The following is a 15,605-nucleotide window of genomic DNA, read 5'->3' as shown; positions in this document are numbered from 1 at the left end:
TAAATATGAATCTCCATATATGAAATAGAACATTTAGATAAGGTGCTACTGAGATGTTTTGGTGAGTTCTTTGTTTTTTTTGTGGAAGTAGCCCTTCTTAAAAATGCATGAACATTCACTCATAATATTGGTCTCTAGTGGAGTCTACAAGGTCTACACTGCCGGACCATGTAGAATCCGGACCTTGTAGACCAGTGGTGCCCAACCAGTCGATCGTGATCGGAGCCCTGAGACACACTGCAAAGCTCCACTCAACTCTCTCGCGGTTCAAGAGCGCCATCTGGTGGCAGATCGGCAGATTGCCAACCGGAAATTAACCTTTGAACCGGTAGTGCTCATGTGGTCCGGGCACTCGCTATCGTTAGAGAGACTCCGTATTGACACAGTGAACATCGATCGGTGCAAATAACTCGAAAAAACAACATGATTTGGACGTATATACTATTATACAACCTGGAAATGGATCAGGCATTTCTCCATCCCATAATAGAAAAAATTCTGTTCCACGCTCATCTGCCAGCGGCGCGAGGAAGCCACGGTAAGATTCAGCGTTATTTTTAGAGCTGGGCCGTTAACGCCGTTAACGTGCTGCGTTATCGCGAGACTAGTATCGCGCGATAATATAATTGACGCCGTTAATCTTTTTCTCAACGTTGGGTCTGTATTGTCCTTAAATACTTGCCGTAGTTCCCAGCTGTGGTACCAGGAAGTGATTGCACTACCGGAGCTGTAGTCAGAATAATGTGTTAAACTAAAGTAGTGGTCCGGTAATCATTGTTATACAGGTGAGGTTAAGAAGTCCTCAGGATATAACACAATTCGGCGATGAGGACGTCTGAATCTGCGCAATGCAAGAAAAAAGAAGTCCGTTGCAAGCTTTGTTTACATTATACGTTAGCGAGTTAGCATGTTAGCTCACGTTGATACGGGCGGCACTGGGAAACATCTACAAGAGGAGGAAATCCACTTTACACACTAAAGGAAGGATCGACTGGAGTGTTTACAACAGAAATGGCTTGGGTTATTGGAAATATTGGACCGTTTGATGACAATGTAGCCCCTTTCGTGACTGTGATGCACGGAGTGAATCCACAGTCACTTGCTCCTCAATAGGAAACTAACCTAGATTTACCATGAAGGACTGGTTCTGGCTGAACCGTTCGTTATACAAGAATCACAGAGACGTTTCAAAGGTGCTCACAGTTGCACAAGGGTTTCGGACAGAGATACGGGATGGTTTGAAAGCTCTGCGTTGCTAATAAACATTTAAAAAAAAAATTATAAACTGCTCAAAACGGCATTATTTCCGCCGTTGGGTGATCACAGCGCATGCGCACCATCCCTTATCTCTGTCTGAAACCCTTGTGCAACTGTGAGTACCTTTGTAATTTCTCTGTGATTCTTGTATAACGAACGGTTCGGCCAGAACCAGTCCTTCATGGTAAATCTAGGTTGGTTTCCTATTGAGGAGCAAGTGACTGTGGATTCACTCAGTGCATCACAGTCACGAAAGGGGCTAATGACAATGTGGAGCAAATAAATGAAAATGGGGGACCCTGATGTAAACAAGACAAACGTCTTTCTCTGGTCTGCATCCCCTTAACAATTGTATGTATTGAGCCGTACTGTATTGTACCCATTCTGCAATCTGTTAAATAACGTTTTCATTCATTCATTCATTCATGGAACTGTTACACTGAGCTTGCACTGAATTTGTTGAGAAACCTGCTTCTGCAGCAGTCTGTGTGTGAGCAACCAGTCAGCAGCATTGTGAATTTAGAGATTCACTAAAAGACACATTGAGAGACAGGTTTGTGTGTGGATTAAGAAATGACGGTTCACAGAAGAAACTACTGACAAAGAGTGATTTGACACTGGAGAGAGCTGTCAATATCAGTGTAACAATGTTAATGGCATCAAAGGAAGGGCACAGAAAATTACGATAAATCTGGTTTTAAAAGAAACACTGGAAATTACAAAAAGAAGAGACATGTTCATGCTATTGAACAAGGAGATAGAACAGCTAGTGACTCCTCAGATGAAGAGGAGAGGATAAATCTCCTCCTCTGGTCATTATTTGGGTAGAACACACCTATTTTGAACGCCTTCGGCTAGGCCTGCCGCGATAAGCAATAAATCGATTAATTGCTGCGATAATTAAAATGAATGCAATGATTTTGACGGGCGCGATTAATTGCTATTTGCGCGTTTGTTTTAATGAGGCGGAACCAGTGCCGCTTGTCAGTCACTGTCCGTGTTGGGAGGCGGGTCGCTGACGTTACTAGAGTACAGCACGGGAGCCCCGTGGGGCAACGCCACAGCTTAACTACATTTCTCAATAGTGTGGCTCCTTTTAACCAAGTAGCATTATTTGTAGTGTAACGTTAGCTATTTTTAGACCCAAGTAGTTACTCGCTACTGCCCGGAGAAACTGGACTGCTAAATAAAGATGAAAGATAGAGCTTTGATTCTCATTCCATGCTAACAACATTAGCTAACAAACGAAATACAACGTATAGCATAGCTACAAGTACAACACAGAATAACGTTAATACAATTACATGCATCATTGTTTACAATGAACGGGTGGGGCTGGTCAAAGGACTGGACACGGGGACAAGTTAAACATGAATTAATTTATTATAACACTCCGGTAGTTTCGAGTCGTGCTGCAGTGCCTACGCACCACAGCTATTCTATTATATACTGCTTTGACGCTTCCTCCTCATCGTTGATTGCCTGTAGTAGCTGCATCTAACGTTAGTAGCTAACGTTAAAACTAACCTAAAGTTAGTTGTTCACCAACAATCTCAACATTTGTTATTAGCTCAAAAACAACCGGACGAGACATGTTGTCGGCTCATATGTTCTGCTTAGGATAATCGCAACAATACTTCCGGTCCGGTCGGTGGGCTTCAAAATAAAAGTCTAAAACCGGAAAAGACGGAGCGGTGGGCTTCAAAATAAAAGTTTTGGGAAATAAATTTCTCAAAAAAAATTCTCTAACCGGTCGCAATAATATCGCTTATCGCGATATTTTCGGGGGCAATTAATCGCCCAGCAAAATGTGTTATCGTGGCAGGCCTACCTTCGGCAGACTTTTTTTTTTTTTTTTTTTTAGCCATTTTAATCTAGATTCATTCCAGGATTGCAGGTAGATTAATCTAGATTAAAAAAAATTATCTATGCCCAGCTCTAGTTATTTTCTAACGTCTTCTATACTAACTGATCTGATGAACATATGACCCACTCTGGATGAATCATCTAACGCTGCCCACGGAATTATAAACGATCCCCCGCCCATCTGGTCATCATCAGATGATGCGTAGAAACTTCTAGAACCACGTCCAGTTGAAATTTTTTATCTCGCACAGATTCCTACCAAACTGTATTTGATCATCAATATAATGCATTTAGGGCTATAAATCACGTTCTGAAGAAAGCTGCAGAAAACGATAAAAACATACTTATACTTTAGACCATATTTTAGTATGAATATGTGAATGAAAAAGTTTAACGTTGCTACACCCTGAACAATACATATAGGACATTGAATGGGCCATAATAATGGCAATTTAGCAATCGAATTTAAAAAGTTATAGCCCTGCAAAGAAGGGGAACTTCTCCATAGACAAATAGAGCTGGCGAGGGATGGTAAATTATTAATTTAACCCATGGCGATTAAAGTGTTAAAAAAAAGAAGAAAAAAAAGGGAATTTTGCTAAATCAACTCTTCCTCTCCTTGTTAACTACAACAAGCAATGCTGTTTGTTATTTAAGATGAGGTCGGACTCTGCACTGACAGATTTGTGTTCATTATGCTGCTTTTATAAAGCCTCAAATGACGGCTTACAATATACAATTTTGGCTGGTAGCTCTCGGGCTAGGTGGTAAATAAAAAAGTAGATCTTGGTTCAAAAAAGGTTGGGCACCCCTGTTGTAGACTGATATAATTCTGTGCATAGTTTAGTCTACACAGGCCATATTTCAAATAATCAAAATCTTACTTCATTCATCTTAAACATTCTTGATTTGGGGGATTGGTAGTTCCCATGAAATCTGAAGTTGTTCAAATGACAACAGCGATCCACCTTGAATTAAATCACACAGCCGAGTGAAACCTTGTTGGCTGCGTCACAGTCACGAAAGGGGCTACTTAATTAATTAATCCAATCCACTTTATTTATAGAGCACATTTAAAAACAACAAAGTTTACCAAAGTGCTGTACAAGTCCCACAACATAAGATAAAAAAGAAAATTATTATTATAATTAATTTTTATTTTTTTTTATTTTTTTCTCGAAGCTTCGAATTAAAATCGCTTCGATTGCCAAAAAAAGCTTTGAAGGTCAGCCCTAGTCATAAATGTATAGATGTAGCAGTACTGTCTATCTGTATGTCTTGTGTGTCATATATGTTATGATGAATTGAAAATGGGGGACCCTGATGTAAACAAGACGAAAGTCTTTCTCTGGTCTGCATCCCCTTAACAATTGTATGTATTGAGCTGTACTGTACTGTACCCATTCTGCAATCTGTTAATAAAGTTTTCAATCAATCAATCAATTACTTGTCGTGCAACATGGAAAAAATTGTTTGTTTCTACACACTGTAGTTTGTAGTTTATTACACGCTAAACATCGCGCATTTCCAAGATAATCCATTCTTTTTTCATAGATCGTGATTCGTGAGATAAAATGCATTATGTGCAATAAGCCCGAATCGTTCTGGTTGATTCCCTGAACCCCCAAATACTCCCAAATCAAAGGTATATATAACATATATACAGCAGGGTCGTTTTAACTCAAAACTGTGATCATGTTTGCAGAGCATGTTTGCAGAGCATGTTTTACATCCGGTGAAACACAGAACTGTGATCGTTAGAAAAACACGTTTCAGATTCGGTAAAATAGACATTGAATGTACCTTACCTTAGCCAGAAGGTATTCCAAAAAGAATAATTCCAAGTGATCGCATCGCCATCACGATTACCAGTGTATATGTCTATACACATTTCGATGGTAAAATACGCTTAGGCAATGGAATTCCGAGGCAATCAATGTGAATTTCTGTTCAAGCAGGAGGAGGGGCCAAAAAAATTAAAAATTAGATAAAAAGGAGGCCGTGTATCAACACCAAGCCATTCCAGTTCAGACACAGACGATACTGCCACCTGGTGATAGTCGATCGGCATTGCAATTCATATACAAACGAGCCAGGGACGGCTAGAATGATCCGGATGATGATTTAGAACGGGGATCAGAGGGAAAAGATCAAAGGATCAAAACCCGAGAAATCTCGGGTCTGGCGCTCAACCGCTGGCGAGTTAACCCAGGATATCTCGGGTCTGGCGCCCAATGTGTTAATGGTGATACAAGTGACGACGGTCTTTCTTTTTTTGATCCACTTTTTCTCCTCTTTTTCTATTTTTCTTTCATCCCAATTTAGCCGTGCCAATTCTCCCCTCCCCTGTCTTGAACGTTGCTCGCATATGCCCCCCACTGGTCGGTTGTAGGGAGGATAGAAGCCTTGCATTACATGTCCCCTCCGATACATGTGGAGGCAGCCTGTCACATCTTTTCACCTGCCAGCGCGGACTCTCATTTGGCGAGGTGTAACGTGTGGGAGGCTCACACCCCGCCATTTTCCTGTCTCAGCTGTGCAGGCGGCTTGTATGCTTTCTACAACGGAGTTCGGCGATTCATTTCTGGTCATATGACATGTACGCCCAATCGTGGGACCGCAAGTGTCTACACTGGTTAAGCTTAGGCGCTCTTTCGAAGTTGGTTAAGGTTAGAGTTTGTCTTAGAGCATGGCGATAGATTCTTTCGACGGTTAAGCTTAGGCACTCTTTCGAAGTTGGTTATGGTTAGAGTTTGTCTTAGAGCATGGCGATAGAATGCCAGGTTGTTCGACACGGAAATGGGCAAGTGGCCAATCAGATTCGCAAATCGCCGAACTCTGTTGTAGAAAGCATGGACGCGTGCAGGCGTCCCCCAACCGACCTGTAGGAGTCGCTGTCCACAACGTCCAGATTACCACCCATCGACTTCCACCCGCTAACTCTGCCAATTGAGTTAGTATGACGGCCGGACCAAGCCGGAGGCAACGCCGACAGCCGGAGTCGAACCGGGTGTCTCTTGTGTTGGTGACGAGCGCAATGTCCGCTGCGCCACCCAGCTGCCAAGTGACGACGGTCTTGTAATTTCAGTGAGACTGTGAATTTGACTGTATACCTGCAGGATAGTAAGACTAGTGAACACCAGCCCTCACTGTAGCATCAAGATACATCAGTACAAAGCCTGAGAACAGAGTACTGAGGCACAAAAAAAGTCTATTTGGGCCCAAAAAAAGAATGGTGATCTGGTTTTAGCGTCTACTTTGTTTTCACAGCTTGCAGGGCTGTCTTAACACCGCATATCAGGCTAGATTCAGCCCTACTTTCCAGTTCCCAAATGATTTGCACTATTTCTTTCCAAAGCTGCACACACACACACACACACACACACACACACACACACACACAAACACACACCCCTCCAACTAAGCATTACGAAGCAAATGGGGGCAAATGCGTAACGAGGATAACATATGACCGGCATTCCACAGCCGCAAGCAGAACACCCAGGGGAGGGATTTTAGATTTATGAGGGAAGACGTTTATTTGCTTCTATTCCATCCTTTTCCATGATGGAGTGAGTCTGTTTTGACAAGATAGATTCCAGTTACTATACATCTCGTGAGTTGCTCAGGACTGTATAATTGGGGTTGAAGTGGCATTTCAGTTGGATATAAATACATTGGAGGAGAGATACCATTACATCTCTCTTAGATCCTTAGATGCCCTTACACTATGAGGCAACATCGGTCATTATGGTCCAAATACTACCTCTCATGCTTTGCAATGGGATGGTCAGAGAAAAGGGAATATACACACCATTCTAATTTAAAAAATTAAGTCATTTTGAGGCACATGTCAAAATGAACAACAACTGGATAAAACCAATGGGTAAGCCAACAAGAATACTGTGTTAAAGCATCCTTAAATTTGCCCTGTGGATCTTTAAACTGATTCAAAACGCTGTCTTTATTTCTCAAGTTTGAGAAGCACTAACCATAAAAAAAAAAAAAAAAAAGGAACTGGTGAAAATTAAGTGCCTTCACAGCGATCTCTAACACAGTATGGCTTTACCTTCCAGCGCCATGGAATCCTATGGTAAAGAGAAACCTTGGAATAAATCAGCTTCTGTATCCTCAACACAGGCTCAGCCAGCTCACAAACAAGAAAAAATATCCTTAGCAAACCCCCCATTTAGACAAGCCAGTCACTGTTGGGATTCTCGTTACCATAAGGCCTGTGTTGAAGGCAGCAACAAGCAGAGTTTTGTAGCAGGTAAAATAAGCGGGAAAATATTATATCTTTGGCCATTGAGAAGGAGGTACTATGGAAATGCAATTTAGGAGGCTTTCAGAGCCACACAGGATGTACCTCAACCATAGACTGAGCTGCGGTTTGTCATGATCTGAATTTTCCTGAATTTAGGAGGTCCTTAGAATTGGTTATCTATACTGGTCTAAAATGGGCAGAGCAAGAGAAACTCTACAGTACATTACTCTCTCTCTCTCTCTCTCTCTCTCTCTCTCTCTCTCTCTGCTCCTCTTCCTCTTTGTGTCAATGACCGCTCCTACCAAGTGTCATGGAGAGGGACCCTGTCGGCCACCCGCCCCCTGCGGACGGGTGTCCCCCAGGGCTCGGTTTTAAGACCTCTTCTCTTCAATAGAATATATTGACAGCCCTACAAGTACAATTAGTTACTGCACACTACATCACCCCTGAGTGGAACATGGAAAGCCAAACTTTCCCCCACTTAACGAAAACCCGTACCGAACCTTGACATCAAAACCTAGGTATACCAAACCGTGGTTTTTGTGTACCGTTACACCCCTAGTATTGACCAAATAGAAATATGTGCCATGTATATCAGCTAGGGTTAATTGTATTTTCCAAATAAAATGATCTGCCCTGTATATCAGTGTGAGTTAACTGTATAAAAGAGGGTAAACTAAGGCCCCGTTTAGACGAGCGTTTTGTGAACAGAAACCGCAAAAGTCATCTTGCGGTTTCACTTTTAATTTTACGTTTAGACGAGCGTTTTGGGATGGAATTCTGCGTGCAGACGACGCTGTAACGACTCGAGACGACGGAGCCCCACTGTCCAATAGTACCCAGCTGCAGCTCCGGAGACCAGCGCTTACAAGCCCCGCACATACAAGCCCGCACATAGCAACCCCTCGCTTCCATTGGCTGATTTTGGTCACGTGATTTTGGGTCACGTTGCACTGCGGGATTGATTGATTGATTGATTGAAAACTTTATTAACAGATTGCCGTATGATTTGGGTCACGTTGCACTGCGGGATTGATTGATTGATTGATTCATTCATTCATTGATTCATTGATTCATTGATTGATTGATTGAAAACTTTATTAACAGATTGATTGATTGATTGAAAACTTTATTAACAGATTGCCGAATGGGTACACGTGACCACAGGCCCTGATTGATTGATTGAAAACTTTATTAACAGATTGTAGAATGGGTACACGTGACCTGACCGATTGATTGATTGATTGATTGATTGATTGATTGAAAACTTTATTAACAGATTGCAGAATGGGTACAGTGACCGATTGATTGATTGATTGATTGATTGATTGATTGATTGATTGATTGATTGAAAACTTTATTAACAGATTGCAGAATGCAGTACAGCTCAATACACACAATTGTTAAGGGGATGCAGACCATGCAGTACTGTTACATTTGTGACATACAGTAAATATATACAAGGGGGAGGGAACTGTACATTTATGATGAATTGAAAATGGGGGACCCTGATGTAAACAAGACGGAAGTCTTTCTCTGGTCTGCATCCCCTTAACAATTGTGTGTATTGAGCTGTACTGCAGATATATTTCAATTGCCTTACTTATTTACATAAGTATTATAGGCCTACAGCAGTATTGTACAGACAGTCTGTGTGAAGTCTGTGTGGTTATCCAGCTGCACAAAGGCAGAGCAAGAGGCTCTACAGAGGGTGGTGATGATAAAGCCATGATAAAGACCTTCAATCAGCTGAAGGGGAATCCCTCCAAGCTGCTGTCAGCGCTACACACCTTCGGCCGCTCTGGTATCAGCCATGCATCAAAACGTGCACACGCACTCAGGCGAGTCGCTAACCGTGCTGGGCCAAGTATAGCGGCTCAACCCACCTCTGTTGCCCGTCGTAAAATGAAGCTCGGGGGTCGACGACGGCTCGCTGCGGGGAGGCCGAAGAAAAGTGTGGTGAGCACAGACCATCGCTATAGTTTCCCAACAGGAGTAAAGTCTGGAACGCACCACAGCCTGTCACAAGCAGTAGAGATGTGTCGTAGCAATCCGAAGTGACATTGACCACCAATATAGCATGTACATAAAGACCCAGTGCCTCATCCGTAGCTAATATTGCACTACCACAGGACCTAGCATGTCCTACCATGCTCTGTAAATAACTTATGTACATATACCGATATGCCCTACTCTGTTTACTTGTTTTATTGCACAATGTCGTTCTATTGGATTCTATTATATGTTATTACTATTGTATTATGCACATCTTTGCGGGCACGACCACCCGCATTTAATTTTTTTTTTTTTTTTGATATTTTTTGCACAAATCTCTCCAATATTCAAAACATCTCTTTCCACATCACCATATGCAACTTCCAAGATTTGCCTTTTTCTTTTTTGTAAGAACATACAAAACATGTAAAGGACTCATACAAATACATTAACAACTCAAGTTCAAGTTCAAGTTCTTTAATAGTTGTCATACAGAAGTACAGAATACTTTCATACAAAATGCTTCTTACTGTTACGCTCCAGAGACTGTGCTAGACAAGATAGTATCAAATAACATAATAACATAATATAGCATGAATTTAGAAGAAGAAAATGAGGTCACAGTGTTCGGTAAGCGTCCCAGACACATGTAGGTGTGCATGATAGCATGCATGCATGTGTGTCTCCAACATATGTATGTGGGTACGTGTATTGATTGATTGATTGATTGAATTGATTGATTGATTGATTGAAAAGTTTATTAACAGATTGCAGAATGGGTACAACTGACATGGAAAATAAAAAAGACTTACGAAAAAAAGAAAAATACTATACTATACATTGTGCGTATACATCCCTGATATATATACTTTGCATGTAGACCGATCTACCTGCGAGCAGGTATGTGCTGCATCCTCTATCGGGATGCCACCCTTCTCCATATTGCATGTGAGAGAAAGCGTCCCAGACACATGTAGGTGTGCATGATAGCATGCATGCATGTGTGTCTCCAACATATGTATGTGGGTACGTGTATTGATTGATTGATTGAATTGATTGAAAAGTTTATTAACAGATTGCAGAATGGGTACAGTACAGTACATCTCAATACATACAATTGTTAAGGGGATGCAGACCAGAGAAAGACTTTCATCTTGTTTACATCAGGGTCCCCCATTTTCAATTCATCATAACATATATGACATACATGACATACAGATAGACAGTACTGCTACATCTATACATTTATGACATATCAGATTTGCAAATACAGTACTGTTTGTGATACAAAAGTGTCCAGAAAAGGAGTGTATATACATTTGGCGTAGAAACTGTACATTGGAGGAGGTTGGTGGGGTGGGGTTGGGTGGGTTGGGTGAGGGCTGTGTATGTAAGCATGTGTACATGCCTCACATGTGTGTGTGTGTGCATCTTCCAGGTATGCGACTGTACTCCTATCTCTTGTGTGTGTCTCGTATCCATGTGTGCCTCCGCCCCCTATGTGAGTGTATATCTCAGGTGTGCATATATATGTGCGTCTCAGCTACGTATGTGTGTGTCTCCTATGTACATGTATATCCCCCATATGTGTCAGTGAGAGCCTATACCTCAACTATGTGTATATGTAGGTGTGTGTATGCCTATTTCCTATAAGTGAGTATGTGCATGTATGTGTGCCCCTGACATGTATAACTTAGCCTTGTGCATATGAGTGTGTGTAAACCTATTATGTACACATACGAATATGTGTATCCTAGATACTTGTATGCGGCTAAACATGCACATATGAGAGTGTGATAGAGACAGTGACCATTCCATAGATATACCATCCGGACATAAAATCCATGTACATACATATATAACACATTATAAAGTACAAGTACCATCAGATCAGATCCCCTTTTTCATATTCATCCTTGATATCATTGTAACCCCACCTTAATCATTTGTCCCCAGACCGTTCAGTCAGGTGTAGAAAACTGTCCCATAAACGTGTATGCAAATAAACAACTTGTGACAAATAAAACTCTTGACTTGACCACCAGCCTCTCTATCTAAATGTTATATTGTTAACTGTCTAGTTAGGCATTAACTGTGTTAATCTAAATGTTATATTGTTAACTGTCTAGTTAAGGCATTAACTGGGTTAATTAATCTAAATGTTATATTGTTAACTGTCTAGTTAAGGCATTAACTGGGTTAAGTGGGGAGTGCGTCATGGTACAGTTTCAGTAAGTGGGGAGTGTAAACAAGTTGAACGCGTCACGTGAAATAACGTTACGTGAATAAACATATAACGTTACAATGTACAGTTTCTGACAGCTGGCTGTGTTGTGAAATGTGCATAACGTTATGAATAAACCGCGAAGTCACGCGAAATAACGTTATAAACGCGAATCTGGTAGTATATTTATTTGTATCTTCTTGAGATGATAACATTAACATCCGCATTTTACCGCATGGCGAGCTAAACCAATCAGAGAGGGGCTTCGCTCAACCAATCAAAGAGGGGGCTGCAGAAATGGAGCCCAACCAATCAGAGAGGCGTCTGCAGAACTTCAGCCATTGGGTGGGACCCAAATCACGTGACCAAAATCAGCCAATGGAAGCGAGGGGTTGCTATGTGCGGGCTTGTATGTGCGGGGCTTGTAAGCGCTGGTCTCCGGAGCTGCAGCTGGAAGCATCTCCCACTGTCACACGATTGGCGCATATGTCACATGACGTGCTGTGAAGACCCGCCCTACTCTGCCTCTGATTCGCAGACTGTGGATGGGGAATGTGATTGCACCAAAGCAGAGTCACTCACAGACAGTGGGTCCACTCACGCCGCGGGACATATTCTTGTGTATTTAAAAGTACTGCCAATGTAGCCTTCAGGTGATCTCCGTTGATATAAGTCAGACATACTTGCTTTGTTTACGTCTCGGCTACTGGCGCATACCTGCTACCTGTGACGTAAGCAGTACGCGCGACCAGAGCCGTGACAACCCTTTCGTCATCGTTTTATCATATTTATACGTTTTAACAGTTTAGACGAGAGCGCAAAGCTTTTGCGTTTCTAGGAATTCCACCCTGGAAGGTAGTCTCACTTTTTTGCGGTTTCACCCCGTAAAAACGCCGTTTCCGTATAAACGAAAGGCACATCCGAAAAAATATTTTTGCGGATTCACCTGCTAGCGTTTCCGTCTAAACGGGGCCTAAGTTTAGATGGGTTTCTGTCTCCTCCAATATATCCCTGCTTCTTATCAACAGTGTAGTGGATCTATTGCTCCTATACCGACTCCTACAGACCACCCTCTTGCAGTGCTCATTGACCTGAAAACAGAGTACCATATAATTCCAACGCCATTTCTGTTGTGTATTTCTTAGTCTGTGATTATGAAACTTTTGAAACTTAAGTGTAAGAAGAAGAAAGAAAAGTCAACTACAGTATCATCATAGGCTTGTGGGAAAACCCAAATAGTTATATTTATATAGGACAAACCGGATGGAATCAACCGCAGAAGTTTGTTTGAGATAAGGAGTGGGTTGATGAGAGTGACACCCTTTTGCTGACCCCTCTGAAACGTTATTCTTTTCTTTCCTTTTTAATCCTGGTAAATAAACAGTTGGCTGATGAGTCGCCAAAATGGTACCATGATCTCTAGATGAGGCTGGCGTGTGTGTGTGTGTGTGTGTGTGTGTGTGCGTGTGTGTGTGTGTGTGAGAGAGAGGGAGATAAACCCTTACCCCCCTTAGTATGTAATACCATTACTATTATTACTAATTACTAACTAGAATTAGCCAACTAACCCGTTAATAGCCGTATCCTATAATATAAGCCTCTCAAAATAAAGGGATGATGATTTTTGACAATTTTGCATAGTTTCTAGATCTATATTTTCGACACCAGAAGTAGCATAATGGCCTATGTTAATTAATTATTTCAACTTGTATTAAAGATGCTGTGCCAATAGGTGATGAAGGCCATACCATACGTGATCCTAAAATAGTCATAAATGTTGCAGAATCAATGTGTTGACTTACCAACGTCTGCGTTGCAAAACGCCTGTTGAGGATGCGCAGGGGAGCAGCTGCAAGCCTCTGCTATTTCTTCAACCCGCCAAAGGAACAGGATGGCCAGGGTGACAAAGCAACTGCTAACCGTCCAAGTCATTTTAGAAAATAAATTTGTCTGTTATAATCTGGGGTGGGGGAAAAAAACCTCAAACAAATAACAGCCCACAGCCAAGACTATGAAGCCCGGCTACAGATCAATAAGACAAAAATGTCGCAGTTTCAAAAGAATTGAAGAGTCGTGAAGTCAAACTGTACGGAAAACATCAGAGGAGGTCCACTTGTCAAAGTACGCACAACGCATTACAATGTGGTCATTATTCCCGTTCAAGGCTGTAGACAGACACCTCCTTGAAATCTGTTTTCCTCTATTGACGGTCGCATTTTATACTGACGGACATTTTATTGCAGACTGCCAGTGAGCTCCTCCCCTATGGACTAGCCAGTAGGCTACAGCATTCTGTAAATGAATGAGAGGAGCTAGTAGGCTATGGATGACTCACCCCCAGCACTACTACATTTATACAGAAAAAACACAACACTGTGGGCTGTGGCTAGTAGCTGGCTACACTAATTTAATTAGTAAATTCAAGACATCACCTCTTCGGATTCAACAGGTAATTTGCTTTACTTTCATAAGTCAACACTGAAGTGTAACATCTTTCTTGTTTTGTTTTGCCATGTGATTCAAATGTTTAATAATATCTTAATTAGCCTATTTATTCAGTTCTGAATTGCACAATAACACACAAGTTGGCTGTCATTTCCACTGTCTAGCTGGTTGGAATTTCAGTCGAACAGCCCCCATGTTTACAGTGAGGTCCATTTCACTTTGAGGTCGATGGAGTGAGAGCTTTTAGCTTTGTGTGTTACGTAAGCACAACTTCAGTAGCAATAAGAAGCCCAAGACACAACACGTGAACATACTAACATAAAAGAGGAGAAAGAAGGAGAGTGAGAGGAGAAGTGGAGAGAGGTGACATCATCCCCTTAAAGTTAATAGATTCAATCTGTCGGCGATTCCCCTGGAGTAAGCTACCCAAAAACCCTCCTCCCTTCTATGTTCCTGCTCTAATGAAAGAAACATTATGCTACAGTGAGAATCTTTGGCCCTTTCTCATCACCTACACCTAAAAAATGGATGGTTCCTTTGTTGGAAAGTTCCCCACTGCAACACCCCAGGAAGCTTTTGTGGAAGGATTTGTGGCCGCAGTTGTTGATTCTGGCTGAGGGTGCGTGCGTGTGTGTGTAATGATTAGGGTTGATGATGAATAATGAATAGGAGGAGAAGGAGCTGTATCTGACATCATATTTGGCCTCTGGCTGCAGGTCTTCTGGGCTCCACACTATAAGTATTTCCACTCTTTTCCATAGTTGAGAATCTTTTTTGCTCGGTTGCTTTTCCACAGGTCTGTTACTCCGTGTAAAAAGGAAGGAAGTAAGAGATGGGGGTTGGAATAAGAGAAGAGAGGCATTTGGGACGACCATCATAATTAATAACTAATGTCCATCGGTTACCTTATAGACTAGAGAGGGTGATCTGATCATACAATAATACCTAAAGTTGGATTCCGGCATCAGCCATTTTAAGCCTTCTTTGGCCATGGGCATGGTAGCATGATACCATCAGATAGAATAGGAAAATTCCCAAACTGTTAAGGCTTTTTTTGCAAATCAGTATGACTGTGATGTGGAAGTTACCAGAAACATGGGAGCATGAGATCAACTAAGGGATGGACGATGGGTGTGGTAGTCAAATGAAATTAAGACACGTGAAAGGAAATGACACATCCAAGATCAAATGGGTAGAAATATGCTTTAGTCTCTTTTTCTGCAGTGTGCCAAAGCCATCAGGGGAACAGCAGACTTCTATTTCTGGGCATGGTTGGCCGCCCCTTGTCAAAACAGCTGGCTTCCTTTGCACTGAGATGCTGTGATGTGGTGAGGTGCTGTGCTCAGATCCCCAGGCTATGTCCCCTACCCCTGGGCAGTGCAGACAGGTCCACAGAGACTGCTTCTCCGCCTCCCACCTGGACTCTCCAGGACCTCTTTGATATCAGGGACGAGGAGGGGATTTAGACAAACCTCTTTTTATGTGGGAAAGAATTTCAAGAATTCCACAGAGGATGTGGTTTCCTGAGGTAGTACAACAAACAAACAAATAAGC

At 41.9% G+C, this 15,605-nt stretch overlaps 1 protein-coding gene across 1 annotated transcript in view; it reads right to left on the bottom strand.

Moving 5' to 3' along the window:
• LOC311240242 (metalloproteinase inhibitor 2-like) overlaps positions 1–13,864 on the bottom strand; it is a 90,688-nt gene extending 76,824 nt beyond the window's left edge. Inside the window, exon 1 of the mRNA XM_084328791.1 lies at positions 13,409–13,864. Within this exon, the coding sequence (XP_084184917.1) occupies positions 13,409–13,538 (130 nt within the window). The 5' untranslated portion in view covers positions 13,539–13,864. The remainder of the gene's footprint in view (positions 1–13,408) is intronic.
• Positions 13,865–15,605: the final 1,741 nt, after the last annotated feature.

The sequence above is a fragment of the Notolepis coatsorum genome, assembly GCF_963971535.1.
Source record: "Notolepis coatsorum genome assembly, chromosome: 14".
NCBI classification, from domain to species: domain Eukaryota; kingdom Metazoa; phylum Chordata; class Actinopteri; order Aulopiformes; family Paralepididae; genus Notolepis; species Notolepis coatsorum.
This window is presented reverse-complemented; position numbering and strand designations above follow the sequence as displayed.